The 15,458-nt window shown below is 39.0% G+C and overlaps 1 protein-coding gene across 1 annotated transcript in view; it reads left to right on the top strand.

The window, feature by feature from the left end:
* Positions 1-12,184, top strand: part of ANO3 (anoctamin 3) — a 448,483-nt gene extending 436,299 nt beyond the window's left edge. The window contains exons 24-27 of the mRNA XM_027852601.1: positions 4,645-4,792; positions 7,088-7,168; positions 7,352-7,457; positions 10,533-12,184. Of these exons, the coding sequence (XP_027708402.1) occupies positions 4,645-4,792; positions 7,088-7,168; positions 7,352-7,457; positions 10,533-10,715 (518 nt within the window). The 3' untranslated portion in view covers positions 10,716-12,184. The remainder of the gene's footprint in view (positions 1-4,644; positions 4,793-7,087; positions 7,169-7,351; positions 7,458-10,532) is intronic.
* The last annotated feature ends 3,274 nt before the right edge of the window (positions 12,185-15,458 follow it).

Raw genomic sequence — 15,458 nt, 5'->3', positions numbered from 1 at the left:
TGACTTCCAATACAATTATTTCTTTTGTTGTCTTCTGCGTTTTATTTTCTACATTGAACAACATTATTCTGAGGAGTCTATAGGCCTCACCAGGCTGCCAAAGGGATTCAGTGATAACCAAGTTAAGAAGTCCTCTCTGCCATCCTTTCCAGTTCTAAATCTCAGTTTCTGTCATCCTATAATCCTATGGCCACATGGAATTTTTAAGAAACTCTTTTTTCTTCTTCAGTCATTCTGTAATTTTGAACAGACTAAGATTGGAGATTCACCAAAATGATTAATATACTGAAGGTTCACCAACATGCCTTCCTTGAGAATAGTGCTATGAGACCATTTAGAAAGTGATCTCTCTCTGGCAAACCCTCCTTGGTGCTCAGACAACTGAAACCCTTTGGATGCTTCTGGAAAATGTGGCTTGCCTCTTAGAACCATTAACCTGTGGCAAAAGGGTAGTCTATCAGAAAGCAAAGTGGCCTGAGAATGTAGAGCCTTATATTCAAATTTCTCCTCTGTCACCTACTAGTCAATGGATGGATAAGTATTTACTGAACACCTCCCATGTGCCAGGCAATAAATAGGGAAATAAAGAAAGGCAAAAGGCAATCCCTGCTCTCAAGGAGTTTCCAGTCTAATGAGGAGACAACATGCAAACAGTCATGTACAAACCAGCTCTAAGCAGGAGAAAAATTGGAGACAGTCAACAGAAGAAAGGCACTAGAATTAATTTGTTCAATATGGAGCAGGTCACCAAAAGGTAGATAGCTGACTGCCATCTTGAGTTCTTGTGTCTTCATATCACTGTTTCTTGTTTTCTTCTATTAAACAAATTAAGGCTTCCCCCTACCAAATTTGGCTTGATACCATGGGGGTATTATTTTTTATTTCTTTAGACTCAGAGAACAGAGGATTAATGGGTGAGAATTACAGAGAAGGAGACTTGATGTGGAAGGAAGAGCCTGCTAGTAATTGCAAATTTGAAATAGTGGAATGAGCTGCCTTAGGAAGCCAGGGAGTTTCCCTGACAATATGGAACAGAGGCTGGAAATTATTGGGGATATTGTAAAGGGAATTCTTGCACAGGCTTGGGGATGGACTGATTGCCTTCGAAGGTCTCCTCCAGCTCTGAGACTGGTTCTAAGTAATGTTGTGCCTTTCAGTTCCCTCATCAGTAAAATGAGACGTTTGAACAAGGCAAACTCTGAGGTGTTAACTAGTCCTCTTACACATTTGTGCAGTTAGGTATTAGGAAAGAAAGTTATCAGGGCGTAATAGGGCAAAGCGGGGTAGGCTTAGAATCTTGTGGGTTGCAATTCAGATACTTGGCCCTGGCAAAAAGGTGGGTATGTATGTGGGCGAACATGTGGAGGATCTTGGAGATTACAAGGTTTGAAGAATGATTCATTTATGAGCCACAGATTGAACCAGGGAGTCTAAGAAAGAAGGGGAGGGCTTTTCGGATACAGGGCTAGAGAAGGGAGGACTGATTTTCTTGCTACCATGAGGAGTGAGTCAGGTGGTTGGCAGAAGCAAGCAAAGATGAAGCCACAACTAATCCATGTGATCCAAGCCAGAAAGGAAATAAAAATGGAGTACAGATACAGGAACAGTCAAGTTTCATGAAGTGAGCAGGTTAAACCATTGGTACTCTGTTGGAAAGTATAGCTTCTTAGCAGAGTGGCTGAACGAGGGCTAGCTAATCTTGGGCAAGGAGAAATCTACCCTGGTTTTCGCTGTACTCCTATAATTTTCAAGATAGTATTTGAAAGTGTTTATCTATGATCTAAAAACAAAAGTTAAAAAACAAAACATAAATGCTTACTAAATCCACTCCATTGTGTACCAGTCTCTTGCCTTCTGGGGGAAAGGGAGAAATACCATTCCAGCACATTGTGTCCTGCCTGTTCTCCTGCCCTTTGGGGCTAAGGGGAGGAATGCCTTCCATCCTATCAGATCTCCTGACACATCTTCTGCCTTTGGGGGAAGGAGAAAAAATGTCATTCCATCATATCTCCTGCTTAGTCTCCTTCAGGGAAGAAGAGAAATATTATTCACTCTGATTTTCCAATCAGAGTTGCCTAAAACCCTATTTCTCTCTCCCTTCCAACCCCAAAATCAAATCTGTTGCCAAGGTCTGTTGATTTTACTTTTGGAACATCTCTGGCAACAACTCCCCCGCTCTGATCTTGCCATCTACCTGGTTCAGGCCCTCAACACCTCAAGCTTGGACTTTTTTTTTAATTGTTTCATTATTAATGTATTAAGCAAAACAAGCATTTCCATAACATGGTAGAATTTTTTAAAGAAGATAATTGCACATGAAAGTGCAAATCTATTATGTACAACTTGTTATTCCTTTTAAATATATAATAAAGTTATATAAATTTCTTTTCTTCCCTTTTTTTCTCACCCCCACCCCCACCCTAGAAAGGGCTACCATGGGACAAATAAGTATAGTAACCTCGTATTTGATGAGTGTAGAGACTTGAGTTTTGGGGATAAGAGTTCATTATTTGGTTAAAAAAAAAAACTGTTGGGAAAACTGGAAAGCATATGGTAGAAATTGGCCATAGATCAAACTTGGACTTTTGAAGTAATCTGCTGATCAGTCTCCCTGCCTCAATTCTCTCCTCACTCCACTTGTCCTCCGCTCAGTTATACAAATGACCTTCCTAAAGATTAGACCACGTCACCCCCTTTACTCAAATTCTGGTTACCTCTGGGATCCAATATAAAATCCTTTATTCAGCATGTAAAGCCCTTCCTACCACTCTAGGATTCATATACCTTATCCCATGTACTCATCTCTCTGACCTCCTTACCCTTACTTCCTGGAACAAGACGCTGCATATACCAGCTCCAGGCAATTTTGCCTGTCTCCCATATCTAGAATTCTCTCCCTCCTTAACTGTGTCTCCTGGATTCCCTAGCTTCCTTCAGTTCCAGTTCAAGTCCTACCTTCTCCTTAATGATAGTACCTTCCCTCTTCTGGGGCCATCTCCAGTCATCCTGATCTATATCTTGCCACTGGACCCAGATGGCTCCAGAGATAAGAGTGAGGCTGGTGACCTTGCACAGCCCTCTCTCACTTAAATCCAATTCATTTGCAAGTCATGACATCACTTTCCGGATGTCACAGTCTTCTTTTGGAACCAAAGACAAACATCATCTTCCCTCTCTTCTCTCCAACTTATTCTAAATATGTTTGTTATGGGGCAGCTGAGTGGTGCAGTGGATAGAGTGCTGGCCCTGGAATCAGAAAGACTTACCTTCAGGAGTTCAAATCTGGCCTCAGACACCTACTAGCTGCGTGACTCTGGGCAAGTCACTTAACCCTGTTTGCCTCAGTTTCTTCATCTGTAAAATGAACTGGAGAAGGAGATGGCAAGCCACTCCAGTATCTCTGGCAAGAAAACCTCAAATGTGGTCACAAAGAATCAGACATGACCGAAATGACTCAACAACAACATTTTTTTATATGTAGTTGTTAGCATGTTTTCTTCTCCCTTAGACTGTGAGCTCCTTAAAAGCAGGGACTGTCTTTTACCTTTCTTTGTCTCCCCAGCTCTAAGTACAGAGGCTGGCACAGAATTGCCTCTTGAATGCTTAAGGGGTGACACATTTCTTCTTGGAGGAATGAATCAGTAAAGGAATGAAAAATCACTTATTAATCACTTATCATGCACTAAGCACTGGGGTACAAAAATAGAAAAGCAAGACAGGCGCTGCTGTCAGGGAGCTTACATTCTAACGGGTGAGATAATACATTTGGAAGGCCTCAGCTGCAAGTCAGCTGGAAAAGTCCTGTATTCCTTAGGTTGCAGCCTCAAAGCAGATGGTAATGTTTCCTCTTAGGTGTCATTTCCACTCACTAAATCAAATTTATTTCCTGATGTTGAACCATTCAACAGTACCAATGACTGCTGTGGCCAGAACTTTCTCTTCTGGGTCTTCAGTAGCAGTGATTGAAGCACCCAAACGAGCAGTGGCCAGGCTGCATCTCCACAGGGCTTGCTTCTCAAGATGACTCTGGAAATGCTGTTCATCCCAAGGCTCTTGAGCTCAGGACCCTGGGCTGTCTCCAGAGTCTGAGAAAAGATGGCAGTCAAGGTGGCGATGGTGGTTTGACCCCCCCGGCACATGCTTGCGACTTCAGCTAAGCTCGATCTTAATAACAATAATAATAAAATAACATCAACAACTAACATTTATATGATTATTACTACGTGCCAGACATTGTATTAAGAACTTTACAATTATTATCTCCTTTGATACTTACAACAACCCTGGGGAGTAGGTGCTAGGTCTTAGAATTACAATAAGAGGGAACTCCAGAAGTCATTTAGTCCAACCTTATCATTTTACTAATTAGGAAACTGAAGCCCTGGGAAACTGTGACTTACCCAGGATCAAAGAGATGATAAGTATCAGAGGCAGGTCCTCTGACTTCTCTAATGTCATTGCCCCTTTCTGTATTGTGTCCCTCAAAAGAATGCAAGCTCCTTGAGGGAGATGAATGTTTGAATTTTGCTTTATATTCCCCCCAATGCCTTGTACCATGCCTTATGCATAGTAGGTGCTTAATAATTATTTGTTCAGTTGTTGTATTTAATCCTTGCCTCTGATCTAGAATCTTTCCCTTTCTAGGAATCTGGTATGGAATTCTTGAAGGAATTGGTGTGTTAGCTGTAATCACCAATGCATTTGTCATTGCTATCACTTCTGATTACATCCCACGCTTTGTCTACGCATTCAGATATGGGCCGTGTAAAGGTCAAGGATACAGTCAAGAAAGGTAAGGTTGGAATCCCAATCATACCTTTTTATGTACAATAAAATGGAGCCACATTGGCGCAGATGGATATTAGGGGTTACAGTTCTGCATACTGCACTTGTAATCGTGAAGTCCATGGTGATGCATGGGCAGCCTAGGCATATCTACCTCACACTGCCCATTCCATGGAATCATGATGTTAGGTGAAACATTGTTACTGGGGGCAGCTGGTTCCATAGAAATAGAAATAAGAAAAGGCTGCAGTCGGCTAAGATGAGAGCATCATGGTAATGCCAGGATCACAGTGATGAAATACTTTTATATGATAAGAAATGAGGAAATAGATGCTTTCAGAAAGCGACTTATATGAACTGATTCATCGAGAAATAAGCATGGCTAGAAGAATAATTTATATTGTATCACTAATATAAAAAATGAGAACGTTTATAAACTAATGAAGAATCAAACAAGCAGAAACAAGAGAATGATTATGCAAGAACAAGACTGTAAAAATAAATACCATGGAAAATGGTAAAAAACTTTATTCAATACAATGACCACTTATGATTTCAGAGCACCAATGAATAACCACACTACCCCCAACAGAGAAGTGATGAACTGAGGCTACAGAACACATATACATATACATATGTATAATTACATATATACACACACATATACATACACACATACATACATATATTCATATATGTGTACATATAATTTGTATATGTCAAGTGAGGGATTTTTTTCCCTAACTATGCCTATTTGTTACAAGAAATTTGTTTTTCTTTTCTTTTTATTTCCAACGGGGCTGGGGTATAGGAAGGAGAGAAAATAGATTTCTGTAATTTTTTTTTAAGAGAATGGTAGGAGTGTTACAGAGATGGAATGTGACATGCATTTTCAGATGAGGGCATACTGTATTATTGGTAGTTTTACTTAACCATTTAACTTTGTTACAAGAGAGCTCTCATATAGTGACTTATAAATGTTTGTAATGTAAAAACAAAGCACATCATTAATTAAGAAAAAAGAAATCATTGTATTTAATAGATGCAAAACTTGATAACCATAAAAAAAATGTGATTAGAAAACCAGCACTGATTTCTACCAAAATTATTTAGCTTTGATTGTTACCCTTGGAAGAATTATTAAATTGCTTATAACTTTTCTGCCATCTAGTGGCTGAAAAGTGGTGCCTAATATATATAGTGTGTTATTTCCTCTTTGGGGACATGCTGACCACTCCTGACAACCAGACCTTCCTTTCCCACTCTGTCTAATCCACTATATTTAAAATTTTCTTAAGTCTGGAACAGTGCTAGACTAGCAGTCAGGAAGCTCTGGGTTCGGACCCTTCTCCTAATACTTACCTTGAGCAAGTTGTATGACTATGGACAAATCACACAATTATAATCGCAGTGATCAACTCAATAAGGAAGAGGTGGAGAAGGGGAAGAAGGAGGAAGAAGAGAAAGAGGAACAGGAGTTTTATATATTTATCATATATTATTATATACTTATATTTATTTATTAATATATAATTTATAATAAAACTTTAACATATTATAATAATATATAATTATATAATATAAACTTCATATTATATATTTATCATGCGTATTATATATTCATATTTATTTATTTATATAATATATAATATATAATTATATACTATAATATATAACAAAATTTATTTATAATACATATTTATATTATATATTTACCATATATTATTATATATTTATATGTTATTATAATTATTTATTAATATGTAATTTATGATAATATAATTCTTTAACATATTATAATAATATATAATTATATAATATAATACATAATATAAAATTTATTTTTAATATGCATTTATATTGTATATATTTATCATACATATTATATATGTATATTTATTAATACTAGAATACACTGATATAATTATATACCTTAATATATAATATAAAATTTATTTATAATATGTATTTATTTATATTTTATATTTATCATATATTATTTTTATATATGATGAAAGATTTTAAAAGCACTTTGTAAATCTTAAAGAGCTATGTAAATGTTTATTATTATCATCATCATCATCCTTACCATTAATAGTAAAATTTCCTGGGGAAATCATTGTCAACACTGTTCCCACCTCACTCTCCACTGTACCCCTTGTAGCTGGATTATTCCTCTCTCTCTAGCAATTCCCACCTGTTCTCATTTCAATCTTCTAGACACTCAACTCAGTGAGCATCAGTGAAGTACCTACTATGTGTACAACAGCGGAATCATTTCATTTTCCTTTGTTTCTTCCAGGTGTTTAAAGGGGTATGTCAACAGCAGCTTATCAGTATTTGACCTGAGTGAACTTGGTCCTGGCCACTCTGGTTACTGCAGGTATCTATTTTGAGTTTCTTCTTAGTTTTCCATTATGTCTTGCCTCCCCCCTCCTCCTCCCTCTGTGCAGCCTAACGAGGCCTTTTGAATGGTTTGTCTTTGAACTCTCTTGGAAACTGGCCACCTTCAGGTCTGGCCACTCTCTTCCCTGTACTTCATGCTCCTTGGTTTTGTGGATTTCAGATACCGAGACTACAGAGCCCCACCATGGAGTTCCAACCCGTACGAGTTGACCTTACAGTTCTGGCACGTTCTTGCTGCTCGCCTCGCCTTCATCATCGTGTTTGAGGTGAGGCAGAAATCAAAAAGAAAAAGGCATCCCTGAATCAATTATTATAGTTCCTGTTTTTTATAGACAGTGGTTTTCTTCTACAAACATTATTATCCTCATTTTGCAGATGCAGAAACACATTTAAATGATAGTCACACAACAAGTAAATGTCAGAATCAAACTGCTAAGTGTCCGGGTTTGGAGTCAAATTCAAATCTGAGTCTGTGCCAGATTCTCTCTTTACTAGTGTCCCTTTGTCACATTGTTCATTTCACGTAAACAAATTCAACTCAGCATTTAATGAATACCTACCATGGTAGAAGATAATCGCATAAGGCACAGAGGATACAGAGAGAGCAAAATGCAGTCTGTTCCCTGAAGGAGTGTAGAATAAGGAGAATAGCGCATGGACACAGCTAACTGCAGTAGAAGGGATATCATGGAAAGGCTGAAGGAGAGGTCCAGGCAAAATGCTTTGAAAAGTTGGATGAATGCAGAGATCTTTCGCAGCTGGCAGTATCAGGAAAGACTTCTTAAAAGAGACACATGAATTGGAAGAATTTTTAACAGTCATTGGGGTGCATGATGGGATTGAGAGTGAGGCAGTACATTCTGTCTAAGTATGTCTGCATTAGCAGCAAATAAAAAGCTGCATCAGTTGCAGCTAAGTGGACCAGTGGACAGAGTGTTGTGCTTAGGGTCAGGAATACTCAAATTCAAATCCAACCTCAGGCACTTACTAGCTTTGTGACCTGGGCAAGTTACTTAACCACTATCTGCCTCAGTTTCCTCAACTTTAAGATGGGGATCATAGTAGCACCTACCTCACAGGGTTGTTGTGAAGATCAAATGAGATGATATTTTTAAAGAGCTTAGCACAGTGCCAGGCACATAACAGGTCCTTAATAAATACTTGTTTCCTTACTATTATTTATTAGAGATGATATGTCCAATGGCTTTTTGTCAATCCTCATCTCCTTGGCATTTCTTCACCTTTTGATGTATTTCCACCATCCCCTCCTTGAAACTCTTGTCTAGTTGGGCTCCAGTTTCCAAGTTCTTCTCATATGTCTTTAAACACCTTCTCAGTTTTCCTTTTTTTCTGCCACCACCTAGCTGTGGCTGTCCCCTAAAGAGCAGTCCTCTGCTTTCTGGTCATATCTCACTCTCAAAGAGTTTTTGCAATTCAGATAGTTCCATCCTCTTTATGCCAATGACTCCCAAGTCTACATCTATTTTTTTTTATTGCCCATCATTGTCATCAAAGGATCACTTGTTCTTACTTGCTACTGTAGAACTCAGTTTCCTCATCTGTTAAATGAGAAGACTGGACTAGATGTTGAATCCTGACAATCTATGGTCCCATGATCCCTATGTGGCACACCATGGTATGATGGATAGATGGTCAATCTTGGAGTAACAGAAGACTCCAAGTCTCAGGTCCCTCCTTTGACACTGATGGCTGTGTGATCCTGAGTGAGTCACCTCACATATCATGCCCTAGGAAACTCCATTAGTAAAAGAATTTCCTGTTCTGAAACCTTCCCATATGAATACAATTATAGGCCTAGAAGAAGAAAAAAATGTAAGTAACTATGATTTATTTGCTACTGATTTGTTGGTCAGCAACACTGACCTTGTTCACGTAGGAAAATTCAAAGACGTGCTAAAATTAGTTCTTGCCAGCTTATGAGAGCTGATTGTTAAATTTTAAGTGGGAGGCTTTATATCTCAGAAATTGGCAAACACCACCAATCAGGACTTGACTTATTGTTTTACTGATTGTCTAGACTTAAGAAAGTGGTGAAGAAAATGTTAATGATGCAGATTAAACTTTAATGTTGTCATGTGTGCATTGTTGTTGTTTTTTTTTAAATCCTTTATCCCTACATCCCTGGAAAATGCCGTCTGTTTTAAGAAGAGATTTTCAGAAATGCATGGCAGCAAGAAGCTCCCCTCAGGGAGGTCCCCTAAACTCCACTATTGTCTGCCCTTTATACACCAAAGATTTGAAGGAACCCATGTTCTTCATCTTCTTTAAGCTATAAAGATGATGCATTCATCTTATGTTGACCCATGCGTTTGGTATCCAATGAGTCCCTTGAACATAGTAGTTGCTTAATAAACATTTGTTGAATTTAGCTATATGGAAGTGGCCTGAATTTCTACTGGAGATAAGGATCTGTGAGCTCCAGTAGCCAAGCTCTAGGCTAGTCACATTCACATCTCCTTTTTATCATAAGGTCTTGATATCTTTTGAAAGATGTTATTTTTGCCATAGTGCCCCACGTACACTTATTTAATCAGCTTGTTATGGAATTGTCCTTTTGAAGCTCATATTAATCTAAATTTAAACTTCAGTTATTTTTTTTAATGATCAATGAAAAGAAAACAGTACTGACAAAGTACTTAGTTATACAGGACACTAAATTATAAATCTTTTTGCTCACCTACCTCCCCAACTGAGGCAATCCAAAAGGAACAGATCTGTAATCAAATTAATAATAGTACACACTTACAAACACTTGAAGGATTACTGTGCATTTTTCTTCACCAAAACCCCAAAAGGTCATTGATGCAAGGATTATTCACATCTTACAGATAATAGGTAGCATGGTACTGTGGAAAAGAAACTGATCTCAGAGTCAGGAAGACCTGGGATAGAGTTCAGCTTCTAACACACAGTGGTTAGGTGACCATAGGAAGGCCATGAGAAACTCTCAGAGCTGAAGAGATGGCACCAACCTGAATTGGTAGAGGGATCCCCTCCCCTTTGATTTCTCTCTCTCTCTGAAATCACAGGTCTGGTCCCTGCTCCTTACCCTCCCGCAAATGACGAAGCAGACTTAGAGAATGAAAGGGACTTGTCCAAGATCACATAGATTGTTAGAGCCAGGGTTAGAACCCAAGTGTCCAGACTCACAATCCATTCCTCTTTCTCTTCAATCCAGTTCAGCTGAACGCTCAAGATGTTTTCTCTCATAGATCCCTGGGGCAACATGTTCTGCCTTTTCATGTGCCTGGTTGGTTTTTCAGTTGTTTCTCTCAAGTCTTAGAAAACTGTCTCTCCTCATTTTTTTTTTTCACTTTCAGCACCTGGTTTTTGGAATAAAGTCTTTCATTGCTTACCTGATTCCTGACATGCCCAAAGATTTATCTGACCGAGTGAGGCGGGAGAAGTACTTAGTCCAAGAAATGATGTATGATGCAGAACTGGAGCATTTGCAGAAACAGCGGAAGTGTCACGGGAAGCAGTATCACCAAGAGTGGCCTTAGCCGATCCCAGAGCCCCAGGAGAGACTGAGCCATCAGTGGGGATGGAAGACTATGGACTTCCTGTTCCCTACAGAGACTCGTGGGAAAGCACACAACTGAATATGTGTGGAAACTGTGGACTGGGTGGGGAATGATTGCATCACAGCATTTTCTATAAATTGGGAAATCTAGGCTCCTGAGGAGGTCAAAGAAGAGCCCCCACCCAGTGTGGCTGTGTGCTCAGGTCAGCACGAACCTAAGGGAGCCAATAAAAAAATCTCAGAATCTTCCCTAAAGCACTGGGCTGTGGGGAATTTCTAGCACAGTCAAAAAAGGTTGGAGTTCTGAGCCCGGCAAGTGTACCATGTAGATGTTCACAATCAGAGCATGCTGAACCATGTTGGTCTCTGCTCCTCCAGCTTCTCTTCCCATTGCTCAGTTGAGTTGTGATGCTTACCATGAAAGAGTCAAAGGAGCTGTTGCCTTGGCTGCTGCTACTTGATGTCCTCCTTCCTGCAGACTTCCTGTTCAGTCTGAGTTGCCCTGGCCTCTCCTTGTCATCCTGTGTGCCACAGTGGAAAACACGCTGTTGAACATTGACTATGCAGTTAAAGAATTGCATGGCACTTTTCCTTTGTCTCTTTTTCAAGGTTATACCAAAAAAATAAAAACAAAAAGCCTACAAATCTGAAGGCTGTGCTGCCCATTGGAGGGAAAAGAAAACAGCACTGCCTGGACCCAATGTCTTTTGTGAGTGGTGTGGCTCAACCAAATGTTATTTTTATTTTCATAAGAAGTAGCTGGAATCCCCTACATTGAAGAGAAGATTGGCATTTTCTATGCCATTCAAAAGAGAAAGGGCCAAAGTTCTGACTTGGCATACTTTGTTAGGGTAAGGTCAGTATGAGTTTTCCTTTGAATCTGTTGGGAAAGCTATCCCAGAACGTAGCCGTGAAATTATGTAAATATATTTTTTCCTTTTTTATGTTGCATAATGATCCATCAACAGTGTGCAGTCTCTCACTCATTTGGCCACAAGACCCACTCTACATTATGCCCTTTTGTCTTCTTTGTTCAGGGAAACAGAAGCTAGACAACCTGCACGGGTTTGGCTCCTCTTTTAGAGATATATGCACTCTCTCTCAATGCATGAATGTAACTAAATATTATGGCTAGAGTTAGATATTTGTGAGCTTTGCTTTCTTCTAAAATCAATTGTTTTTGTTTTGTTTTTGAGACATCACATAAAACATAATGGAATTTGAGGGAGAAGGTCTATGTTGGCTTTGTCCGTAGGGCTATAGGAGCAAAAGTCAGGGCCGGTTTGAGTTCAGATGATTCCAGTGTGAAGAATGGCCTCAGTGAATTACAATAAACCAATACCATAGGGCATTCACCTAAAGCCACTAGAATGGCTACCTTATGTTGTCTTTTGGAGGAATGAAGAGAAGCATGGAAAAAATCAGGACAATTCCTTTCCTCTGTCCAAAAAAAAAAAAAAAGCTAGTCCCTAGTTTTTTATAGAGAATCTTTACAATAATAATGTAATTTTTTATACTTAATTTTCAACCTTTGTTCTGAAGCAAAATGTTTCCAAAAGTTCCCAGGTGGAAATCAATTTGGGAGTTAAGAATGGAAGTTGTGGAAATTGACTTTTCCATAGCTATATCAGATGTAGATATTAGAAAGAAGTTTCTTATTCTTGGAATTTGTTTCCATAATGATGACACTAAAATGATCTCTCCTCTTTTTCCCACCTTTACTTTTAGAAGAATGCCAATAAATGATAGTGAAAATACTTAAGAACTTTTCAGTTTTGTGTTAAAGGAAGAGCCAAGCTTATGCCCTATTCATTAGAGCAGAGGGGTTCTTTATATCTCTTTCCCTGACACTTGTAAGCAAGAGGTAGTCTCTACCCGATCTGCTCCAAAGATTGCCCTCTTTTCCCTCTCCAAGTTTCCTGCTTTTGTTAATCCAGCAACAACCACCATAAATTCCATTCAGGAGTTTTAGCACCACCATTTTGTAGAACACTATCTTTTCTTCCTGATTGGTTCTATGTATGCACCTTTTAGGGGGTACACTTTATTCTCTGTGCCCAGGTAAATTTGATATGTGGCCTTTGTGTATCAGACCTCAAAGGGTCTTCGTTAGGCACAAGGCAGAAATCGTCTTTCTCTGAAACTTGGCCCCCAGTGCAGAACAATGTTGAAGGTTGGTTATTTTGATTTCTTTAGTCTAGCTAGTGCCCTGCCTAACGCCCAAGACTATGTAGGGTATGTATTTGATTGTTTTTAAAAATCTGACACAAAATGCTGATTAAAAATAGAAAAATAGATAATATTTTAATTTTAAAAAATTTTTAATTATTAACTACTTCTTGAACCTTAATAAAAATGGAGGAACTTGAAGGATAGATAATAAAACAATAGTAAAATTTTCCCTGATTGATAACAGCAACAATAGAACCTAAAAAGAATTGTATTGGATTATTGATGGGTAGTGTTTCAGCAACCATTGAAGGTCTGTGAATTCAGTGACAGATCAATAATGCTTTAGTTAACAGACATGCTTGGCTGAATAGCCTGGCATGTGGTTTTTTATCTAGAATGCACATTATTTTACAAAGATATACAGCACACATTCTTCTCAGGAATTCTGTATTACATGAATGCAGTTGAAATATATTTTTCATATCCTACATCAATGTTTTTTGCAAACAATTGATCCATACCTATGCATGTGGGCTGCCTTGTCAAGCTGTCCAAAGCTCCTGGGCCTTCTTTCCAAATGGAAGTTTGTGGAAAACCTCTTTCAGATTGTAACTGATTGATTCTTTGATCCTCTTGGTCTATGCATGCACTTTGGGAGTAAACTTGAGAGAATGCATGATCAGGCATGGCATTTGAACACCACAATTCTAAAATGTGTCTGTGACGCCTCGCATAATGTCATGCTAGAGTGGGATGAACAGGAGTCTTTTTCAATCAATAAATTATTATTTACTATGACGTTTCTTCTCTGTTACGCTTTTGTTGCAACTGCTGTGGAACAAAGGATCATGCAGGTTGTGGTTTCCTGAATTAATATCTCTCTCAAAAGAGGTAATTCAGTCAGCACACACAAGTCCTTCCTTCTACCTATGTGTTACCAGCCATCCCCACCCCCTTTTAAAATCATATTAAGTAATGTAGGATATAGGAAAGGATATAATGAAAAAGGTTGTTTAACAACTAGGTCTCTGGGGAAAAAAAGAATGCACAACACACTTTTAAGTTAAATCTGGATTTTTAGCACGTTTGCCATCACTTTCCTTAGTCTAGACAATCAATAGAACAATACATCAAGTCCTGATTTATAGTGTTCGCCAATTTCCAAGGTATAAATGCTCACTCTGAAGATTTAACAATTGGCTCCTTTCAGTCAGAGCTTTCTCCAAAATACTGCTGGATCTAGGTGCTATTATGTATGTGATGCTAGACTTGGAGACAGGAAGGCCTGAACTTAAATCCTGTCTTGGACATTTACTACTTGAGGAACTTTGGACAGGTCATTTAACTTCTCTCAGCCTCGGTTTCCTTAACTGTAAAATGGAGATGATACCCCATGACGGTTCCTGGAAGGTTCAAATAAAACTTCTGTCAAATGGTTTGCAAATTTGCAGCACTATAAAATGTGAGAAAAATGTCAATGCTGGACACAGTCTTGGAGAGCATCTTGTACAACAGTTGCCATCTTGCATACCTTGCCCCTTGCCTAACACCCAGTAAGGACTTAATGCATGCTTCATCTATCTTTTCATCTACAACTTCTCTATTTTAAAGATAAGGAAAATGAGTTGCTCAGGCTGCCAGTTGGGTTGTTGGAGGATCAAAGTATATAAAGTAGGGGCAGCTAGGTGGCACAGTGGATAGAGCTCTGGCCTTGGAGTCGGGAGGACCTGAGTTCAAATCCCAGCCTCAGACACTTAACACTTACTGTGTGATCCTGGGCAAGTCACTTAACCCCGATTGCCTCAACAAAAAGCAAAAAAAAAAAAAAGTATATAAAGCATTCTGCAAACCTGAAAGGGACATAGAAATGCTAAGTAATGTGATTATTTGTTTACCATCAGTCAATCAATAAGCATTTATTAAGCACCAGCTGTTTGCCAGGCATTGTGCTAAGTACAAAGAAGTATAAAAGACAGCCCCCTGTTCTCAGAGAGTTCACAGTCTAATAAGGGAGACAGACAAATAACTACGTACAAACAAGCAATATACAGGATTGTTGTTGTGAGTCCTTCATTCTTGAAGAGGACCATGACATCAGGAAGGAATTTCCAAGATAAACTGGAGATAATCAACCGGGGAAGGCACTGGCATTCAAAGAGATCAGGAAAGTCTTCTTGCAGGAGGTAGGATTTTAGCTGGGACTCAGGGAAGCAGGAGGCAGAGATGAGGAGGGAGAGTTGTTTTAAGAGTAAAGTGTTCAGTCATTTTTCAGTCATGTCTGATTCTTCACTACCCCTCTTAGGGTTTTCTTGGCAAACATACTGGAGTGGATTGCCATTTCTTTCTCCAGCTCATTTTACAGATGAGGAAACTGAGGCAAACGGGATTAAGTGACTTGCCCAGGATGATGCAGCTACAGAATTTTTGAGGCCAGACTTGAACTCAGGAAGATCAGTCTTCCTGACTCCAGGTCTGACGCTCTATCCACTGTGCCACCTCACTGCCCCCACAAGAATGAGGCATTGTCAATGAAAGGGAAGGGAGTCTAGAA

This window comes from Vombatus ursinus, unplaced genomic scaffold (genome assembly GCF_900497805.2).
Source record: "Vombatus ursinus unplaced genomic scaffold, bare-nosed wombat genome assembly UNPS02009770.1, whole genome shotgun sequence".
NCBI classification, from domain to species: Eukaryota; Metazoa; Chordata; class Mammalia; order Diprotodontia; family Vombatidae; genus Vombatus; species Vombatus ursinus.
The sequence above is the reverse complement of the archived record's forward strand: the minus strand, read 5'-3'. Positions and strand labels throughout refer to the sequence as shown.